This window comes from Urocampus carinirostris, chromosome 14 (assembly GCF_059441175.1).
Source record: "Urocampus carinirostris isolate Australia breed hairy pipefish chromosome 14, RoL_Ucar_1.0, whole genome shotgun sequence".
NCBI lineage: Eukaryota > Metazoa > Chordata > Actinopteri > Syngnathiformes > Syngnathidae > Urocampus > Urocampus carinirostris.
Window position 1 is genome coordinate 613,090 of NC_142362.1, and position 22,628 is coordinate 635,717.

The 22,628-nt window shown below is 43.1% G+C and overlaps 1 protein-coding gene across 2 annotated transcripts; it reads left to right on the top strand.

The window, feature by feature from the left end:
* The first annotated feature begins 1,471 nt into the window (after window positions 1–1,471).
* cacnb4a (calcium voltage-gated channel auxiliary subunit beta 4a) lies at window positions 1,472–22,626 on the top strand. Of its 2 annotated transcripts, XM_088352323.1 has the most exons (14): window positions 1,472–1,804; window positions 2,734–2,817; window positions 9,525–9,644; window positions 9,704–9,826; window positions 11,822–11,949; window positions 12,018–12,088; window positions 12,180–12,199; window positions 13,757–13,837; window positions 14,032–14,090; window positions 14,184–14,293; window positions 16,579–16,730; window positions 16,809–16,904; window positions 18,246–18,413; window positions 20,421–22,626. In XM_088352323.1, exons 1-14 carry the CDS (start codon window positions 1,751–1,753, stop codon window positions 20,631–20,633), a joined length of 1,479 nt encoding a protein of 492 aa, XP_088208449.1. In that variant the 5' UTR covers window positions 1,472–1,750; the 3' UTR covers window positions 20,634–22,626. The 2 variants fall into 2 exon arrangements, with proteins under 2 accessions (XP_088208449.1, XP_088208448.1); XM_088352322.1 differs by having other exon boundaries at window positions 16,579–16,904.
* Window positions 22,627–22,628: the final 2 nt, after the last annotated feature.

Sequence of the window (22,628 nt, forward strand, 5' to 3'; positions counted from 1 at the left end):
AGGCAAAAGTAGATGATGCTAAAAATTTATTTTTTTAAAAATCATAGGTTGAGAAAATTTTAATCCTTTAAATAGTGGAATCCATACCGAAGGTCGCCGCCATGTTGGTCTGCTGTCTTGCTGCTTGCTCTGGCATTGGTTTTGGTTCGCATTAGACAACAGTCCCATCTAGTGGTTGAATAGTACACACTGGGGTTTTAACTAACTGTGGGAGGGAGACGAGTTTAAAGTGCCATTGTAATGAATTCATAGATATGATCAAATGACCAGGGTTGGGTAGGGTTACTTTAACTGGATTACTTTCAATGACTTTTGGATGACTCCAATAGCAAATATGCTAATAAAAGACAAAAGAAACTAAATAGGAATAAAATGACTCACAACACGTGGTAAGCTTTCTCTCCTGGCTTTGATCTCTTTGATCTCCGGCAAAAGGAACATCAAATGCCACAGAAACAAAATGAAAATCAATCCAAACAGCTTGCCGACATCATTTTTGCCGATCCGTGTATTCCGTACTCATAACACCATCCATCCTCGTCAATCGCGGTGTTATGAGTGCACTGCAGGAAAGAGGTCTAAATATAATCGAAGCTAGAGCTATTGTAAGTGATAGGAAGGAGTGGAGAGGTGTTGTGAAAGGATAGTGGGATTGTGGACGCGTTCTTAAGAATGGGCTGGGCACCTGTATGATGCGGCAGGGGTAAACCAGTGAAAACTGTCGGGCCCTGCTGTTGAACAAAAGAGTGTGTTGTGTCACCCTGACCTGAGTGACACGGCTGCTTTCTGGTGTCCCGTTTCATCTGGAGGGACGAAAGCATGACCAACTTGGGTGCCGAGGTGCCTCACTTGTTTGGGTGTTTGGGCAATTGGGTTGGCCATGGTCCAAAAATGTGTGTGTTTTTTTTGCTTTTTTTCCCCCTTTTATTTTCTTTGTTATTGTATGTGTTTGTCTTGCTGTCGGTCACCCCTCTCCAGGGATGTGGCCAAGGTAGATGGAATGTATTCCGTTACTCCCCAAGGCTGCACAAAATGGAGTCATTTTATTCCTATGTAGTTCCTTTTGTCTTTTCTGAGCATATTTGGTATTGGAGTCATCCAAAAGTCATTGAAAGTAATCAAGTTCATGTAACCCTACCCAACCCTGCAAATGACACACAATGAAAAAAAATGTGCAGAACAATTAGCTTTTGTCTGGTCAGCGGGTTTGCCGGTGTTCTAGAATTTCGTCCTGAAATATATGATATGGCTCTCTCAAATAAAACTAAATATTTGGGCTTTTATGACTCTTTGGTCAAAAGGGTGTTCCGGCCCCTGCTCTATAGAATTGACCAAATTCTTTATTCTGCAAACGAAATCAAAAAGACGTCATTAATTCAGTGGTCATTGAACGTCTCACGAATCGAACGCTATGAGATGGCAATCGCGTAGCAGAAAGAGAGTTGTCGTGACACGCGTGCGGTAAGTGAACGCATCACAGCCGGGCGTCGTGCTTTCGGTTCTTGAACGCAACACGAGTGGCGGGGGCTGGGCTCGCTCGCTCGCTCGCTCGCGCCCCTCTTTTTCCCCCCAATTGAGCATCCTTCCGCCGACCAGTCAAGACGGACCACCGTGCGGACACCAAAAGCTCCCAGTCCCCGGAACCAAGCTGGAGACGGCCGTGGCGTCGGGTGCGAACGGCGGGCGGGAGGCGCCCGAGTGGGGCGGCGCCGAGCGCCAGCCTCCGCCCTGGACCGACGAGTTGGCGGACATGTCCCGGCACATCTATGGTAGAACCGGGCCGGTGGAGAAGACTGCCTTCCAGGTACGCAATAAATCAATCTATATATATATTGTATACACTGTATTTTCAAATTCAAATGTTAATTTGGGTCCAAAAAACGTCCTTTCCAAGTGCACCTGCTGTCAGAATTCTGGGTTTCGGGTTTTTTTTTAACTACGTAGGTGGTCAATTTATTAATAAAACGGCACACTCCAAAGAGTTTCTTTATAGGTGGAGCATACCTAACTTGTTTGTATTTTTCTCACAAAAGCAAAGTATGGCCTTTGAGTGTTTTTTCGGGAAGCAAAAAATGATGCTATTAATCAGCCCCCCCCCCCCCCCCCCCCATCATACAATTTAAAGTAGGTCACTGGATAACGAACTTCGTTGAGAAACCATAAAATACTGACTATAGTCAACTTCCTAACTTTTTGAGTTTGTATCAGCCTTTTATAGTCTAAATACGACTTTTTGCTTTTGCAAATTTTTAAATCGTTTTACCTGTTTCCAATCAACGTCCAGCGGCCGCCATTTTGAGAGTTTGTGTCGCAAAATGGTGACGTCACAAACTAATAACTTTTTAGTCAAATCAGCCCTTACGAATACAAATACTCTATTTTGTATTTTCAAAAGACGAATTGATGAGCAATATTGACCTGTTTTCAATCTAGAACCAGCTGTCACTTTAAGAGTTTGTCTCGAGGGGTGATGACTTTAATAAAGCGAACGATTGTGACGTCATATTTAATCGACTGCGTTCTCAAAATGGGCGCACCCATAAGTGGGTAAACAGCCGTAACAATAATTTATTTGATTTTTGAAAAAAAAAGACTATTAATACTTATACGTACCATAATTGGGTATCATAGAACATATTTTAACGATGACATCACAACTACTAAAGCTTAAGCCAGTAACCAACTTACTTTGTAAATGATCGTTTCTCGATGATTTTTTTTGATATGTTTCAGGGGAACGGCGCCACCTACTCCAGGAGAAGTCGACTGAAGCGATCGGACGGCAGCACCACATCCACCAGTTTCATCCTCAGACAGGTGGGATGGCCTTCCACCGCACATTTCTTTGAAATTGCACTAGACGTAAGATCGGCCCTAAAGGATCCGGCCCGCAAGTATTGACGCCCGACCCGATAGACACGACCGGAGCGAAACCCAAATTTGATCTTTTTGTCGGGCCGCCGGACCAAATACTCGATTCTGCAGTACCAGCCCTAAAAAACCTGAAATTTCATCTTTTATCCGCGAAGACTCGGGATGTATAAGTTTCAACCCTTTTTCTTTAGTATCGCTTCATCCTGTTGTATTTTGGGCAGAAAAACACAAGTTTTTTTTAAGGTTAAAATGAATAATCTACCTCTTTTTATGAACCTGATAAATGCATTTCAACAAGCCAGAGAACAAGAGCGAAAGAGAGATCTTAATTACGCGGAGAAATATGGCACCCCACTTTGCTTTCAATAGATTTCTGCAGCTCAAATAAATAAGGATAAATGAATGAAATTCTTATTTTTATGGTCTGAAAATTCAAACTAAGGAAATGATGGAAGAGCAAAAGCATAAATAAGGAAAAACATTCAAACTACACTCCGACCAGTGCGCGTTTGCCTTTCCGGTTAACCTGTTTTTAATTTTTAATGCTCCATTTCGACAGTCAAAATGGATGCACGCTGAAGTGAGGAGGGGGAAAATATTCAATGAATCAATATGGTTTCTTTTTTGGTTTGAGCAGTTTGAGGGGGATTCTTTTAAGGTCGCCCGTCTGTCACAAGCCAGGAACGGAGACGGGACCCAATAGCGTTCGTTTTACTCGGTTTTTATCAAGAAAGAGAGCAATGCTTGCATCCACCATCCGATGATCGTCGGTCACGGGTAGCAGCTAGCAGGAACGCGGAAGTGGCACTTCTGTGTCGAGCAAAGGTAGTCGTTGACAGTGAGAAAAAAACAGGTCGATAGCCGGGACGAGGAGCAAGGGCGGTAACGAGTCCAGAAAAGAGGTCGGCAACAGGTATCAGGCAGGGAAACACAGGGCGGGATAATGTCGGAGAGTACAAAAGCTTGCCTAGCTGAGAGCATAGGTTCGCAGACGGTCTGACGGCCTCCCCTTTGGAAGCGGGGGTTTAAAAATAGGGAACCAATCAGCCAACCAGGGCTGTTGACGCCAACGGGGTAGTCGCAGATGCTCCGAATCAATAATCATGACACCGTCATGTTGACGGTTTCACTTTAAATGAACTACAGCAGCATGAGCTTCTTAAGAGAGAGTGGCTGAGGGACCATCAAGAACAATGGCCTATATTTTTTTTTAAGAAAGTGTAGCGGCTTTTAGTTAGAGGTGCAAAAAGGTGAATTAAAAAATAGGGTTTAAGATCTTACCTCCAATGCACGCTATTTTTGCTCAGCGTGCATTCTGGCGCACACTTACGGAGATTAAGGAGCCGTCTCCTCTGCCAATGAGGACGCTGCCGACGGCGCAGTCCCTTTATTTGCTGATTAGAAGCCGGGCCGCCCTGCCTTCGCTCAAGAAGCACAACTTAGACATCGTGCTTTGTGCTTCTTGTGCAGAGCGTGTGTAGGAAAATAGAATCTTTGCCTAGATGGACGAAGGCCTGTATGGATTCGATGACTGGGAGACGGTAAGTTTAGCGGGCGTACTCACGGATTCCTCTTTTAGAGCTAAAAGGTGATTTGTCTCTCGTCATCGAACGGAACACCCCTCTATGGAAAACCATTCGTCCTTGTTTTGTTTGCAGAGTTCATATTATTTTGTGACCATTTTAGTGTTCAGTCAAGTTTCATTTGGTTGTAGTCTTTGCATGAGGGAAAACATTTAGATTGCAAAAATGAGATTATGAATAAGCTTATTAATAAAAGGAGTAAAACTTTCTGTCATGAACCAGGAACGGAGACGGGACCCAATTGCGTTTGTTTTACTCAGTTTTATTTAGAAGGAGGAAAGGACTTGCACCCACCATCCGGGGATCGTCAGTCACGGGTAGCAGATCGCTAGGAAGTGCTACTTCCGTGTCGAGCGCAGGCAAAGTCGAGAGCGAGGAAAAAAACGGGTCGATGGCCGGGGCGGAGGAGCAAAAACATAAACGGGTTCAGAAAAAGGTCAGCAACGGGAATTAGACAGGAAACAGGGCAGGACAGAGTCAGGAGTCACAAAAGCTTACCTAGCAGGTAGCGTAGGTTCATAGACGATCCGACAAATGTTGACAGGGAGGCGGGGGTTTGAAAAAGAGGAAGCAGCCAATCCGCATCCGCGACTGTTGGCGCCAACGGAGCAGACTCAGGTGCCCCGCATCAGTCATCATGACACTTTTTTATGAGTTATAAGAAACGGAGTTGTCGAGTTAGAAAAATATACGTATGTATATAAAATAGTGCAACACATTTAATTTAATTAAAAACATATACACATAATTAAAGATGGAAGTTTACTACAAAAATGTGATTTTTTTTCTATCATATGTTTTTACTAAAAAAAATTTATATGCAGCATTTTACAACTGGCTTCATGAAATTCAATAACATTAGCAAGAATGGCATCAACTTTCTTTCATGAAAAAATGGTAGCTTTAAATAGTCAAAGGTAGAAAAAAATCATTCAGTGTATGACTACAATATTTCTGTGTTGTTGTTTTTTTAAATGGAGATATTTTCAACATAGTCAAGTCAAGTAGCATTTTAATAGTTAATGAAATGTAATTTAATTAGCAAGAGTAAGATGATGAAATGATCTGCATTTTTATAGCGCTTTTCAAGTCAATGACTTCCCAAAGCGCTTTACAATGTGCTCCACATTTCCCAATAGCGGCCTTGCAGCCATGTAAGGCGCTAACCTGCTTATTGGGGGTATTAGGGGTTCAGTGTCTTACCCAAGGACACTTCGACATGTAACACGGACGAGCCGGGATTCGAACTGGGATCCGTTGATCCAAAGACGAGCGCTCTACCTCCTGAGCTACTGCCGCCCCCAACTTTTTTCAACCCCAAAATGTACTTTCACCTGTATTTTCCTAAAAAAAAAAGACTGAATCGTTTTAAAAGAGGAATCAAATGAAAAAAGGTGGTGTAAGTACCGTTAACTTCAAAATATTTGATTTGCTGACTCCGTCTTCTGAAATCCTCATTGCAGCTCCTTTTGTTGTGAAAGTATGTGGAATTTTAAATGCGCTACAATAAACTCTTCCTTTTTCATGCTTTTTTGGGTTTGAGTTGGCATTTGGACTGTATTTCAAACGGTCCTTTTCTTATTTTCACCATTTCAATCCTAGAAAATGACCAGCACAGGCATAAAATCCCTCTAAACAGTCAACCCCACCTCAATTTTACCCCCGCCTCCTTTCCTCCAGCGTAAAGCAGATGGGGGCAGTGGGAATAAATATATAAAGGCTCTTTGAACCCGGTCTGCCATTGTCAACACGTACTAAAAAGAGAAAGAAATCTTTCAACTTTTTAAAGACACCTCAAACGACACATCCCACCCTTAAAATGCAATTAGCAAAATCAATATCAACTTTCTTTTATTCAAAATAGGTCTTTTACAGCAAAGTCAAGTTTTCATAAATAAATAAGAGATAAGTGTGTTGGTGTTTTTTTTCGTAGAGAGACGGCTAGCGTAGCGACGGATGCTAACAGACGCCGTCAAGCAAGAATGCTTTTAAGCTCCGGAGCAGCGCCGATAAGAACTCAGACACGACAACCAGCACAGATAAACCTCAAGTGTCATGCTACGCTAACCACTAGACGCTATCATGGCGCATGATAGGAATCGGTGCTTGGACCTAAGATTTTGCTCAAAGTTTTCCTCGAGGACAGCCGGCCTTAATACGAGCAGAACAATTGCTAATTGTCTTTAGCTCGTTAGCATCCATATCCTATTTCCCCGTCTTTTGTTGTCAATCGCTTTTTTAACTTTTGATTTTGGACAGTGAGAATGTTTGTTTTCCAAAATATAGGCTGTGTTGTGATCACTGATGTGACTCAGCTGTGCCCGCTCATTTGGCGCCAACTTTCGCGGGCTCTGATTGGCTCCTGATCAGTACTTGTACCCAGTCCTGTCTGTCCCCTTTTGTCAGTCGGTCTGCGAACCTCAGTTAACACTATGCAAGCCTTTTTCGACCCTGTCCTGTTTTTTGCTCACGTCTGTCCCTGGCTTTCGACCCGTTTTTTGATCCTGACCACGTCTGCTCTCTTGTCCCAGCTTTCGACCTCTTTTGTCCCTGACTACGTCTTCTCTCCTATTTTGCCTTACAACTCGCTTCCGACCCGACGACGTTTTTGCTTTTCTGTCCCGGCTATCCGACCTGTTTTTCCGTCCTCGACACCGCCATCGCTCGCCACGGAAGATACACATCCGCGTTCGGAGCACAATCTCAGTATCAGAGCGACCTGCTTCCCTCATCCAGCAATCACCGGATCGTGGGCGCAACCCTTTCTCTTTCTTCCAATAAAATTTGTGAGAAATGCAACGCAAGTGGGTCCTGTCTCCGTTGTAGTCCTGACAGGCTGGAAATGTTTTTATTTGCTGAACATTCCGGGCATGAACGAGTCACAGACAAATGGCAAATGGCTGTATCAAATCAAAAGTGCAAAGACAAAATGGCTTACAACCATTATTATACTAATTCAACTGGAATAAAACAAACGAAAACAAAACTTAACATGCAGCGGCGGATATCTTAACCGGGAGCCTCAGTCCAAACCTCGAGGCTACAAAATAAAGCAACTGAAATAATGAAGAACTTGGCTAATCATGCCTGAATAAATGCAAAAGTTTCATGAATAACAGAAACAACCAAAAAGTTATATAATTATGATAAAATTAATTGAAGGTGGAAATGTTCTGTCTATGTCAGGACCAGAACGGAAACAGGACCCGATTGTTTGTTCTCAGCTCAGGGATGCTGCTGGAAATGTGAATTTCCCTTCGGGGATGAACAAAGTATCAATCTATCTATCTATCTATCTATCAATTGTGTTACGTTACTGACAAGTTTTATTAAAGGAAAGAGGAAGGGCTGCGGCCACGATCCGGTGTTCTCTAGGCGCGGGAAGAAAGTCGCTTTCGTACTCCAATTGTGATCCGAACACGGAAGTGGATCTTTGTAGCGAGCGATGGCGGTGTCAAGGACGAAAAACAGGTCGATAGCCGGGACAGAGAGCAAAAACGTGGTCGGGGTCAGAAACGGGTCGTAAGCAGGGAGAGAAGAGCAGACGTGGTCGAGATCAAAACGGTGACAGACGGGAGCAAAAAACAGGACAGGTGGGAGTCAGGGTCAAAAAAGGCTTGCCTAGTATTCACTGAGGTTCGCAGACGGACTGACAACAGGGGATTGACAGGACTGTGTTCAAATAGTGACAGGGAGCCAATCAGAATCCGCTGCGGGTGGTGCCAAATGAGTAGGCACAGCTGAGTCACATCAGTAATCATGACAGTCTTAACTGCTCAAGTCCACTTCTGGCTCCAAAATAACCGAAATAAGGACTCTTAGAATTACGATTGAATACATGAAGAAGTTCTAAATGACAGAAACGATGAAGCCGTTATATATGGTAATGACGACAAAATAAAGGAAGAAATTGTAAGGGAAATTTCCACGACGACCTGCTAGCTAAACCGCTCGAGGCCACTCCTGGCTACAGAATAAAACACACCTGAAATAATGGAAAAATTGTATAATGATGCCTGAATAAATGAAGAAGTTCTATAATTACGACTAGATTCATGAAGAAGTTATTATTCAAGTCTCTGTCTTAACTGCTCAAGGCCACTTCCGGCTACAAAACAAGGGATAACTTTTGTAATGAAGAATCACGGCCGAATAAATGAAGAACTTCTATAATTATGAGAACAGTAACAAAGAGGTTGTAGATTAAATTTCCACGAGTCTCTGTCTAAACTGCTCAAGGCCACTTCTGGCTACGAAATAAAGCACAACTGGTGTCATGGAGACGTTTAATAATCACGACTGATAAAAGGTTTTCTCCGGGTGTTGGGTCTAAAACGACCACTGAAGTGTGGGAGAGCTAAAAAATATTGGCTAACCGAAGAAGAAAATGCACCAGGCAAAAACGTAAGTTTTTTAGCCAGTTGCAACCGGGGAGATGAGATCTTTCCATACTCTCTCGCTCAAATCTCGATCTCAATCTCAGTCATCCTCCGTCTGCCTTTGTGTTTTATTGAGATCACAAGACAAAAGTACTGGTAAGTTGAGACAAAAACAAAAGACCACCCCCTGGAAATGACCAACACCTTCAAAAAAAGACAGACTAGGAGACGCCACAAGAGAACATCAAACTGATTAGAAATAGACACCTTGAGCAAATACGTTTAAGCCTACTACGACCACCGGGTGCTCCGGTTCCCTCCCACATTCCAAAAAGATGCATGTCAGGTTCATTGGCCGGTCCAACTTGTCCCTAGGTGGTAGGAATGAGAGAGTGAGTTGTCTGTCTCAGTGTGGCAAGCAGTTGAGGGTGTCCTCTGCCCACTGCCCGAAGATAGCTGGGATGGGCTCCGGCACCCCCGCGACCCTACTGAGGATAAGCGGATGGATGAATGACCCAATATGGACAGTGACACACTTGATGATAAGGTCACTTTTTACCCACAAAGGCTGGCAGTCGTCATAGCAACGTCGCTCAGCGCCAAAAGGATGTTCCCGCGATTTAATCCTAAATGTAACTGATTGGGATTTCTTCATATATATCTTCTTTTTCATTCTGCGGTCCCGCAGGGTTCCGCCGACTCCTACACCAGCCGTCCCTCCGACTCGGACGTGTCCCTGGAGGAGGACAAGGAAGGCGCCGGGCGGGAACGCGAGCGGCAAGCTCAGGCCCAGCTGGAGAGGGCCAAGGTCCGTTTCCGGCCGCTTCCTTATCTTAACTTAGCTCCTCTTAGCTTGTGAATTTGCAGAGCAAAGCGGTGGCTTTCGCCGTCAGGACCAACATGAGCTACTGCGGCGCCGCCGACCGGGACGTCCCCGTTGCCGGGGCCGCCGTCTCCTTTGACGTCAAAGATTTTCTGCATATCAAAGAGGTGCCGATTTTCCGATCCTTCGACGAGCAAAATCGGAATCCGAATCGCGTCTTTATTCTTGCATCTCTACAATGAAATTACGATCGATTTCCAGTGAGCAAAGAAATATACAATCTAAGACTGAATAAATGAAGTCATAAATGAGATTTCCACATCAAGCTCTGTCTAAACTGGTACTGTTGGGATTTAACTATCAAAATGTAGCGTTTACCAAATTGTTCGAACGAGTTATCTGACTCCATTAACCAAACACGACCTACATTCGCCCAACAATTATGCGCGCTCGTTTCTTGAGAGAAAAATGACCAAGAACGCCGACATTTCCACACGGGGGCGGATTTTATTATTCCTAACAGCAAAACTAAGTGTACCAGCAGGAGACGGCGACCCACCCCCTATTTTTCCAGGATCATTTATACATTTCAACAAACAAATCAAAGACCTCCCACCGTTCCCCAATTTGCTATGTGTCATCTGCAACTAGCTTTAGCTTTCTCTTATTGGCCATCTTCTCCCCGCATGATGGTGTCTCGGCTCCTCCCGTGGGCGGGCTCCACAATCTCACATCGCACTCCCAGACGTACGTCTCGTCCTGTAAAAAACATCTGCTACCACTTCTGCATTTCACAGCCTGCCCTTACCTTTCGTTTTACATTGAACTAAATCATATATCTTTATTGCATTAAACTCGATACATGTAACTTGTAGTCAATCGTTAAAAATCCTTTATAGTCAAATGTATGAAATCCTTTAGTACCACTTTAATATAAAGTGATCGCATCTGATATCAAAACTACATTATACACAATCAGCCTATTGCAGGATATTCCTCTCAAAAAGTGTGAGTTTGCACTTCAAACTCTAACAAAGTCAAGACGACAACTAAAATACCTTCCGTTGCACAATATTTTGGAAAGGGAGTCGAGTGTAAATAAGTAAACGGTACGATGTAAAACCTTCAACAGTACAGAAATAGAGTAAAACGTGTAGGCCTAGAGAGGGATGAGCGCCACCAGGCTGTACTTGCCCAAGCCACACCACAGGAAATGCTGCCCCTACCACCCGTCTGCTTAAGGGATCCAAACAAAACCTATTCTGCAATGAAATAGTTTTGCCAATATAATCATTATTTTGCATTTTGTTTTAAAATCAAATTGCATTTGCTCCAAGAGAAGCATAAGAGAAAAAAATGAGCTGCTTCTTGTCAAACAATGACCTAGACTTTTGAATATGTCCGCTGGATGTCGCCTATGCTGAAGTAGCCCCTATTGCATATTTTTCAATGTGCCCAGCTCGGTGGCCTTGCACTCTATACTCCTCTTTGAAGTGTAGTATCCCAGTTATGTACCGTTTTTATTTGACATTTTATAGATCTGGTTCTAAAACAGTTGTGCAGGAGAAGTATTTGACTTTATCCTCTTTTCGTAGTGTTTTCACATTGTACCGTTTCATCTATTGACACTTGACTTTGTTTTTATAATATTGTGCAAAATGGAAGATATGTCAGTTGTCATATGGACTTGTTCTAAGTGCAATATGCCTGCATACATCCATCCATTATCTGCAGCGCTTGTCATTAGTAGGGTCGCGGGGGTGCCGGAGCCCATCCCAGCCATCTACGAGCAGTAAGTAGGGAACTGGTTGCAGTCACTCGCTCCTTTCCACCTAGGGACAATTTGGTTAGGCCAATCAACATGACACGCATGTTTTTGGAATTTGGGAGGAAACCGGAGTGCCTGGAGGAAACCCACGCAAGCACGGGGAGAACATGCAAACTCCGCACAGGAAGGTTCGATCTCATGACCTAAGAACTGTGCCGCACACGTGCTAACCACTGCTCCGCCGCGCTGCCCTGCCTATATACAGTACACTTTCTATTTTGATGTTGTCTATTTTTTGCCAACTGGAGCGCGACCGTAATCGTTTAGTAGCAACGCGAGGATAATGGAGCCGATTCCGATGGCAAAGGAGTCACGGTTTTTCGCCCTCGCGCAGAAATACAACAACGAGTGGTGGATCGGTCGTCTGGTGAAAGAAGGATGCGACGTGGGTTTCCTCCCGAGTCCTCTCAAGCTGGAGAGCATCCGCCTGCAGCACGACCACAAGCGAGGACGATTCCACGGGTCCGTGACACCTTTTGACTTTTGCCAGAACTCGCATTCCGACGTCGTTTCTCTCGCTTTCCGTCCAGAGGCGCAAACTCCTCGTCCAGTTTAGGAGACATCGTGTCGGGAACCTTCAAGAGCACGCCCACCTCCGCAGGTCAGCATCCGGTTTCAGTGAGACCCCATCGAGTTTTTGAGGGTCTGGTCCGGTTTCCTCATTCCTTCTCTTGCTTTCTTATCATTAACAGGAAAACAGAAACAAAAAGTGGTGAGTTTATTTTATACTATGATCCCTCGCTACTTCACACCTCTGCAATCCATTACCCCTATACTGAATTGAGTTGGAGACCGCTGAAGCCAGGTTCTGAGTAAGGTTGGGCCGAAGGGGCTTTTCCACAAAAACGGCGCTGATTAAAGGGACGGTGTTTAATATTTGTCCACTAGAAGTCCCTGTAACCAAAAATGAGTGTAGGAACACTAAAAAACTACGAAATGAAAAAATGAAATGATCTGCATTTTATATAGCGCTTTTCAAGTCAATGACTTCCCAAAGCGCTTTACAATGTGCTCCACATTTCCCAATAGCGGCCTTGCAGCCATGTAAGGCGCTAACCTGCTTATTGGGGGTATAAGGGGTTCAGTGTCTTACCCAAGGACACTTCGACATGTAACACGGATGAGCTGGGATTCGGAAGGCTGAAAGAGCAAAAAGCCCTTTTTTCCCATTTTTTTACCCAGCCATTCCCAGAGAAAAAAAAGAAGGGAAGAGATTTTCTTTCTAAAGAAATGAAATATTGCATACTGCTTCAATCGGGAACCGGCAGGAGTCACTTTTGTCAGGAGCCGTGTCGTTCTAGCCTGCCTAAAAGTAAATTAACGTGATCCGTTATCCCAGGTCAATGACCGCCGAGAGCATGGGCCGGCAGAACGCATTATTTTTCAAGTGGGGCTGCTGAAGCCTGCAATTGCGGCCCGCCTAAAGTGAATTGCACCGTTTTGGCCGCGATCCATTAACCCCAATTGACTTGCTGAGAGCAGAGGCTGAGTGAGCAATTTTGTGTCACGCGTGGCCCTTTTTTCGTTCTTTCCAAAAAACATACCAATAATATTGCTACAGAAATACTACGAAACTACAATAATAGTAAAAATATTAACGAAATACTACAAAGATACTACAAAGTATAGAAATACTTTTACAGAAATACCACTAGAGTAATACTACAAATACAAAATACTGTTACTTAAATATTACGACAGGAATAATATCTAGATAGATATAAATTGACACTTCAGCAGTATCCTTGTGTTGCAAAATAAAATAATAATAAAACAAAAGAAATGTAATACAGAAATACCCAATACAACGTGTTTATTTAGCGTATTTAAATAGTGCTACATAAAATACACACTGTCATAAAAATATGGTGGGGTTTAATGTGGACTTTTACTTTTAAAGAGCCTCATGGCACGAGGAAGAAATGATCTCCTCAGTCTGTCCGTGGAACAAGACAGTGACGGCACACAAAATACTACAGATTTACTACAAAAAATATCCTAAGGAAAAAACACTAGAAATACTACAAAATACAAGTACAGTAATACTATAAAAATACGACAAAAATACAATTGGAGCAATACTCCAAAATTAGGGGCTGATTAGGCCCCCACCAAACATTCTTTTCTTCCCATTAGCACACGAAGGGTCATGAGTGAGTTGTTGACACCGGAGTTTGCCTCGTTTGCAGATCAATGGTGAAACCGGTTGGCTGTCCTTCGGTCATTCTATGTAGGCTACCTTTATTGCAAAATCCCGTCTGGTTTTTAGGCGGAGCAGGTGCCCCCGTACGACGTGGTCCCGTCCATGAGGCCGGTGGTCCTGGTGGGCCCTTCGCTCAAAGGCTACGAGGTAAGAACCTACCCTGACGTTAATACGAATCGTTTTCCTCCGTCCCGGAGGAGGGGGGGATTTAGGGGCATCGGTTGTCATGGAGCCCCCGTCCCTCCTCTGGCCCCTTTCGCTGCCGTCGCCATGGAAACAGCCCTTCGCGTACAAGACGAAGAAAGAGAACAGATACACGTTCAAAGCTGTGGTCTCCGCAGGTGACCGACATGATGCAGAAGGCGCTGTTCGACTTCCTGAAGCGCAGGTTCGACGGCAGGTGAGCTCCCGTCGCGGCCGGGTGTGTCTTTGAGGCGGAGCGGGGGGCGTGTGTCTTTGCGGTGGCGTTACCGGCGCCGTCTTGCGTGGGCAGGGTCTCCATCACCAGGGTGACGGCCGACATCTCGCTGGCCAAGAGGTCAGTACTAAACCACCCCAGTAAGCGCGCCATCATTGAGAGGTCCAACGCCCGCTCCAGCATCGGTAACACCCTCGCTCAATGATGTGCATGTGTCTTTGATGTCTTTTGGATTCAGCGTCGAAGTTTGAAGTGCCTTCGTCCGGCTTTGGAGTTCTCTTCGTGTGTCTAAAGTCCGCTCGGGCGTAGCATTGAGGGGGGTCTTTGATGTGTCTTGCACATCTTTGATACCCCTTTCAAGTATCTGTGATGTGGAGGTTTCTTTTCTTTGATGTGTTTCGTAAATGGCTTCAACCTGATAGTGGTGTCTGTCTTTCGTTTGTCTTATTTATCTTTGGTAACTCGTGGAGACGAGGGGTCTTTGATTCGCTTACATCTTTTGACATGATTTGAATGTGTCTGACTAAGGCAGATATTGTTTTTTTTTCATTACTGGTTATTTTTTTCGAGGAATGTTTTTTTTTTGAGACATTTCTAATTTCCTCCACTTTGTTCAAATATTAATTTTGGAGGAACAGAAAAACACTGCGCAAAACAACAGAATACGTTATTATATAGATAGCTACTTGATTCATCCCCGTCGGGAAATTCCCACTTCCAGTCTTATCCTTGTGTTGAAAAATAAAATAATAAAATAAAGATATAGAATACAAAAATACCCAATATATCGTGTTGGTATTTAAATCGTGCTACATAAAATACACATTGTAAAAGAAATAGGGTAATATGCAAATGTGGGGGTGGGGTTTCATGTGGGCTTTTACTCCCCCGGGTGGAGTTAAAGAGCCTCATGGCATGAGGAAGAAGTCATCTCCTCAGTCAGTCTGTGGAAAAAGATATACAACTATTCATAAGAAAAATCTGTTTCTGTGAATTAACTTGACAATAAACAATGATATACAAATGCTATACACCTGCAAATATGTGAGATACTCTTTTCCTCCAATCCAAAAACGAAACAACAATACTTTTCATTCGTGCTAGAAAATGATTTTGTCCACAAAAAATATATCACATTTTCAAAGTTTTGTCAGTATTTTTTGTTAAATCTTTGAATATGATAAACATTCCCAAAATGAAAACGATACAGTTTTTAAAAAATTTATTTTGCTTATTTTCTACTTTCTTTCCCTTTTTTGTTTCATGATGAAACGGTCAAAAATGACATCATTAAAACTTTCATGCCAATTGTGTTTGTAATGATGTCACGTTCAATCAAAAGCAAAGATTTTGAAAATGTAATAGAATCTTTTTTTTAAAATCAACCTCGACGCCCTCTGCCAGACCAAAGTGGGACTACGACTCTCAGCGTCACGACGGAATTGCGTGCGCTCTTATTTGCATTGACTAAACACAATTATGACTCATAAATCACGGGATTCAAAGAATCGATGATCTCATGAATTGCAAACGCTTTTGTCGAACGGATGAGTTGTTGCGGCCCTACTCGACCCTCAAGAGCGACATGACGGATTTCGGCGACCGCGCGAAGACACCGCTTTGTTCATCAACAGTAGTGCTAGCGTGCTAGCTTATTAGCGTGCTAGCGAGCTAGCAAGAAAGCAGTGACTTCATCTAACTAGTGGAAACCTGTTGATTGACTTGGCCCTTAGAAATCACGCTACTACTTTCACGTAGTACTTTCTAAAAGTATTTCTCTAGCATTTCTGTAGTATTTTCATCATGGTAATTTCATAGTGGTACTATGGATTTTATGGTATATCTGCACTTTTTTTGAAGGATTTCTGTCGTATTTTAGTAGTCTTTTTGTAGTATTTATCTTGTATTTCTGCAGTATTTTGTAGTGTGTATATATATATATATATATATGCAGGATTTTGTCGTATTTCTGTCGTTTGTAGTATTTCTGCAGCATTTTTGTAGGAATTTTGTAGTATATCTGCAGTATGTAGAGCGCTTGTCTTGGGATCAAGAGATTGCAGGTTCGATTCCTGGCTCCTTCGTGTTATATGTCAAAGTGTCCTTGGGCAAGACACTGAATCCCTAACGCCTCCGATAGCAGGTGGATGCCTTGCATGGCTGCACGGCCGCTATTGGTGTGTGAGTGTGTGTGTGAATGGGTAAGTGTGAAGCACATTGTAAAGCGCTTTGGGAGGTCTTCAGTGACTTGAAAAGCATTATAGAAGTGCAGACCATTTACCATTTAGCATCCTGATTATCCTCAAAACGTTTGGAGGCTGACTCCCTGTTGGTGTGTGAGTGTGTGTGTGAAAGGGTAAGTGTGAAGCACATTGTAAAGCGCTTTTGGGAGGACTTGAAAAGCACTATAGAAACGCAGAGCATTTAGGAACGTCACGGTGTCTTTGATGTGTGTTTAACGCCGACGTAGCCGAAGTGCAGAGCGAGATCGAGCGCATCTTCGAGCTGGCGCGCCGCCTGCAGCTGGTGGTGCTGGACGCCGACACCGTCAACCATCCGGCCCAGCTCCTCAAGACCTCATTGGCGCCCATCCTGGTCCACGTCAAAGTCTCCTCGCCAAAAGTCAGCCGGGGCCGATCCTCTCTCCGAAGTCCCGCGCGGAAAGACATTGATTCCGGGTTTCTTTGTGGTTTTCTTCAGGTCCTTCAGCGTCTGATCAAGTCTCGGGGGAAATCTCAAAGCAAACACTTGAACGTGCAGCTGGTGGCGGCTGACAAACTTTCACAGTGTCCGTCGGTAGGTAGCCAGTGTTCAGGGTTGGTACGGCTGCTTGAAATCCTTGCATTTTAACGATGCTTGAATTTCGGGTGAAGTGCTCGAAAATGCTTGAAATAATTGCCATTGCCGTGATTTTTTTTGGCAGTCCGATGCGATAGACCACCTAATAAATGAAGAAAAAAAAGAATAAAGGGGATGAAAAATGACACAGATACCCCTGCTTTTAGTGAGGACGGCTCTATTTAGAAAACTGGCTCTTTTCGCTCAGCTCACCGAGAACAGCAAGCCCTCAGGCGGCTCCTCAGACTTTTTTTTTCACGATATATTATCAATAATAATAAAACATGCACCAAATTATTGGTTATCTCGTATGTTTTGCAGGGGATCCCTGAAAAACACATTTTAAAGTCGAACAACAACACAAATCTCATAAAATGCAAAACAATCAAATAAAAATGAAAAATATGAACTCCTCAGTACTCTTTATATCAATGATAAAATGCAAAAAGATAAACAATTGACAACTCCTTTAGACGCAGATGCTCTGAAAAACTTTGCAAAAGATATTCATTGAATTTTTTTGTTTGAACAATTTTCTCGAGACTTTTAACAGCAATTAAACACGTTCACAATTTCACGATATCATATTCTAACAAGGTTTCTGGAGGTAAAGTGAAAGTGTGACATTCTGCCTTTGCTCTTTATTTCCGCCAAAGCTTTTAGTTCTTGTTTGATTACTCTGATTTCATCATTCATTTCGATCCCCTTTTGTGTGAAATAGCGTCGGAGTCTTCTTTGTAGTCCCGACATGTATTTCATCTCTTTAAGTTTTTTATTTTTTTCTGCATTTTTAAAGAAAATCTGCGTTTGTTTCTTTGTTATTTCCCACCATTGTGCTCGCGAATCATACGAGTCTTGAAGGGTCTGCCGGTCCTTGTACCGCTCCCTGTAAGATTGAACGCACTCTGCTTCTGAGCAGTCAAAATCATTCAAATGAGTCCAAATCGAGCTTATTTTTCTGCTCTTCATACATACGGTAATTTCTTTCTATTTTATCTTTTGTATTGAAGTCAATTATTACCAAGCAACCTATAGACAAATGTGACCTACTCGAGCAGAACGTCAGAATTCGTGTCAGTTTATAGCAGCTGATTGACACAAAAATACCTTGGATCAGAAATGGGAACAACTCAAAGTGATTTAAATTTAGCCATCAAAAAACAAACACTTTAGTTTGGCACCGGATTTCTTCCTATTAAGGTACTGGAAACATTGACTAATTGGCCTTGAAAGTGCTTGAATTCGGCCATGACAAAGGTGGTCATTTTCCCCTTTGCTGACGTTTGTCCGTGCCCCCAGGAAATGTTTGACATCATCCTGGACGAGAACCAGCTGGAGGACGCCTGCGAGCACCTGGCCGACTACCTGGAAGCGTACTGGCGAGCCACGCACGCTCCCTGCCACACCGACGGACTGGGACGTAAACTGAGCTCTGCCGCGCTCTCGCCGTATCCCGCCATCATTCAGGTCAGGCCAGACGAAAGAAGGACTTTTCAGTGTTTAACTCTGACTTAAAGCAAGAATTAATGTCACTTTAGAGCACAGGTGTCAAACGGGCGGCCCGCGGCCCAGGTTAGTTTTCGCTTGGCCTGTAGGGCAACACTGAGAGAGTGGTAAATGGTCTGCATTTCTATAGCGCTTTTCAAGTCAATGAAGCGCTTCCAAAGCGCTTTACAATGTGCTTCACACTTACCCATTCACACACACTCACATACAGATAGGGAGTCAGCCTCCAAATGTTTTGAGGATAATCAAGATGCTAAATGGCAAATGGGCTGCATTTCTATAGCGCTTTTTAAGTCAATGAAGACCTCTCAAAGCGCTTTACAGTGTGCTTCACACTTGCCCATTCACACTTACACACTCACACACCAATACCAGATTGAGGGTTTAGGCCAATTTTACAAGAACTTTAAGGGGTTAAATAAGTCAAACTATATTTTTAAAGCAACGTCAACTAATTCGTATGAAGACAATGTTGAAAACACGTATTTCATCTTTTTTTTTTTACACATTATTTGTCGCAACAAACTACTCATCATGAAATGACATGTTTTTAAAATGATTCAAATCATGGTTTTCCTTAGATACTGTTAGGAACTAATATAATATAATGTAGCGTTTACCAAATTGTTCGAATGAGTTATCTGACTCCATTAACCAAACACAACTTGCATTCTCCTAACAATGCGCGCTCGTTTCTTTATGAGAAAAGATGGACAAGACGAGCCGACATTTTCACCCGGGGTCAGATGCTTAGACAATTTAACTAAGTGAACTCCATCGAATTAGCCTCTCTCGATCTTCTGCTTTTCTCCTCCTGGCCCACTTTTTTTTCAGCAAGCTGGTGTGCCGGCTCCTCCCATGGGCGTGCCAGGAAAGCCCCCTCGCCTCAATGTCTGAAATGGTCAAAACATCCCCGAGCGTTTGTATGTCACCAGGGCCGTCTGCGTCGAGAAGTGCTGATTATCTTATCAGTCCTTTGTCCCAGTTCCCCTCTGTTCCTGTAAACATCATTCTCCACTAGGTTGCATTGACTTCGCCCCACAGCTCAGCTAGTGAATAACTTTTGCATTTAAATGTAATTTGCATTTGATTGTGCAAAATCCTTTGTAGTCAAATGTATAAAATCCTTCAATACCCAGGTGTATATGTTCTTGTTTTTAGACTACAACGGAATTTTATGATTGACCTCTTGTGGTAGCATCTCGGACTGCTCGTGAACAGGATTGTCCTTCGTATAGTGAGCAAGATTTTTGTAAACAATAATTCGTAAACTGATATTGTTGTGTTTTGATGTGCTCGTATAAAGAGGCAACACTTTACTTTTCTTTTTAAAATTCGATACGAAGGAGTGATGGATTTTGTATTGCCTCAACTAAGAGGACAATGTGTTTCTTCTGAGAAGATATTAAATCTCAAGCAGGGTTTTGAAGGATTAGCGTGTGTAGCATACATATGCTAACACAGACCAAAAGACCTTATAGTCTATAACATGGGTGTCAAACAGGCAGCCCGCGGGCCAGATCAGGCCCGCTAAGGGATTGAATTTGGCCCGCGAGACAACACTCAGAGAAGCGCAAGAGAAAAACAAGCTGCATATTGAAATATGTCAACTTGATGTTGCCAAAGCCAGGTGCCTCGCACAAAGACACTCCCCCAATTCTTTTCCCCCTCTTTCACGACTTTTTATCTCTTTTGTTTCTCTCCCTCTCTCTCTTTTTCTTTCTCTTTAATCTACTAGTCTGGCCCCTGACAGAATGTTTGTTCTATCGTGTGGCCCCCGAGCTAAAATGAGTTTGACACCCCTGCTCTATAATGTGTGGGAAACGTGCAACCGACCTTATGACTCAACAGTCCTTTTGGACATCTTGTGATTAAGGGTGTCCTAAATAAACTTGCCTAGATAAAATTATGAATTGATGATATCCAATTCTGATCCCCCCAAACGTTTTATTTTTTTTCTTCAAACAGGCCCGGGGAAACCGCAGCCTCCACCCGAGCGTCACGTCGCCCTCGGAGCGTCGCAGTTTGATGCCGGCCGACCAAAACCTGCAGAACGAGCGCACCGGGACGGGACGCAACCGCTTGTCTTCTTCTTGTTCCCAGCAGAGCCGGGACCAGTCTCCCCTCCTCGAAGAAGACCCCTTCCTCCAAGACTCTTACCAGCCTCACCGCGGGCTCTGAAGGCACCTCCACGAACCCAATGATAGTGATATGTCGTCCTCGAGGACACTTGCTAGAAATAAATCTTACACTAAAGCCCTATTGCGCCGATAAGCTGGTAGCTGAGGCTGCTATCAGTGTGTGTGTGTGTGTGAATGGGTAAGTGTGAAATACATTGTAAAGTGCTTTGGGAGGTCTTCAGTGACTTGAAAGGCGCTATATAAAAGCATTCCATTTACCATTCACACATCCGGAAGCAGCGCAACCAGGCAGAAGCTATGAAAGAAAGTTGGGAAAATTTTCATGGGCAAAATACAATCAACCTTACATGATTCAGGTATTTTTTTAGGCCAGCAGAGAAAGCCTTGTAGGCCTTGACGGCTCATCAATGGCATAGTTATAAGTCCAGTCAAGTCATGTTTATTTTTGACGCCCTTAATCACAGAGTCTCAAAAGGCTGCACAGATCAAAGACTATTGCAAACTGCAGACTATTAAGACACCATCCCCTGATCTGAAACCTACATGAGGGCAAATAATACATATCCAGGGTTGGGTAGGGTTACTTTAACTGGATTACTTTCAATGACTTTTGGATGACTCCGATACTAAATATGCTAATAAAAAACAAAAGAAACTCAATAGGAATAAAATGACTCCATTTTGTGCAGGCTCGGGGAGTAACGGAATACATGGAACGGCAAAAATGATGTCGGCAAGCTGTTTGGATTGATTTTCATTTTGTTTCTGTGGCATTTGATGTTCGTTTTGCCGGAGATCAAAGAGATCAAAGCCAGGAGAGAAAGCTTACCGCGTGTTGTGAGTCATCATTTTATTCATATTGAGTTTCTTTTGTCTTTTATGAGCATATTTGGTATTGGAGTCATCCAAAAGTCATTGAAAGTAATCCAGTTCAAGTAACCCTACCCAACCCTGTCCATATCAACATGAAATATAGGTTATTCATATGCTATAGAATAGGAGTGTGTTTTAAACTTAGATTGAAACATTTCCACTGAGGTTGCAGATCCAATCTCAGGGAGAAGAGCGTTCCACAGCACTGGGGCCTGAATGGAGAACGCTCTCTTCTTGGCTCTTGGGATCCTGAGTAGAACAGCGTTTTCAAAGCGAAGGCTCCGGACCAGAACACAGGGGGAAATTAAAAGATATGAGGGAGCATGTCCACGCATGATTTTGTATACTACCAACAGAACCTTCAAATCACATCTTAAGCTAACAGGGAGCCAATGCAGATTAGTTAAAATCAGGGTCATGTGATCATTACTTTCTTGTTCCTGTCTGAGTTAAATGCCTGGCTGCAGCATTTTGTACCAGCTGAAGGCTCTTCTTGATTTTGGACTTTGGGAGACCGGAGGGTAGTGCATTACAGTCATCGAGACGAGATGAATTATAATCTCCGCATCTGACTGAGACAGCATAGGGCGAATTTTAGCAATGTTGCCAAGATGGAAGAAGGCTTTTCTAGTCATATTCTTCACGTGTGTTTGAAGGGACAGATTGGGGTCAAACATGACACCTAAATTTTTGACTGAGTCACTCTGGGTGATATAATCATTTATTTTAGAATTGCATATTAAACTGGTAGCTTGGTTGCACTAATCAGCAACAAAAAAAAGTAGCTTTCGGCTTCAAAAACGTTGGTGACCCCTTCATCAGAGTGTTTTACTTTCGTAGGAATAGCATACAACTACTACAGTATATGCAGTGAACCCTCATTGATTTCGTGGTCACCTTCCTGAAATAGCTTGTGATAGGAAAAAAGAGAAAATTTCGCAAGGTAATTTATATATGTGGACATATTAAACCACAACAGGTAGAGAAGAAGCAGAGAGACTCTTTAGCCAATCAGAATGCAGAACACAATGTGCAAAAGTGTGAAAAGTGACCCGCTGTGTAACTGTGCTTCACATTTATTGGAAAAAAATGAGTTTTTATTAGAAAATTAGAACTGAAATGTATTTCCTATTAAGATAAATAAAGTATAGTTTTGCGCATC

Coding starts and splice junctions, on each gene's coding strand:
- cacnb4a (XM_088352322.1), top strand. CDS start 1,751: ATGTCCCGGCACATCTATGGTAGAACCGGGCCGGTGGAGAAGACTGCC. Junction 1,805..2,733: donor TGGAGAAGACTGCCTTCCAG/GTACGCAATAAA, acceptor GATATGTTTCAG/GGGAACGGCGCCACCTACTC. Junction 9,645..9,703: donor CCCAGCTGGAGAGGGCCAAG/GTCCGTTTCCGG, acceptor GTGAATTTGCAG/AGCAAAGCGGTGGCTTTCGC.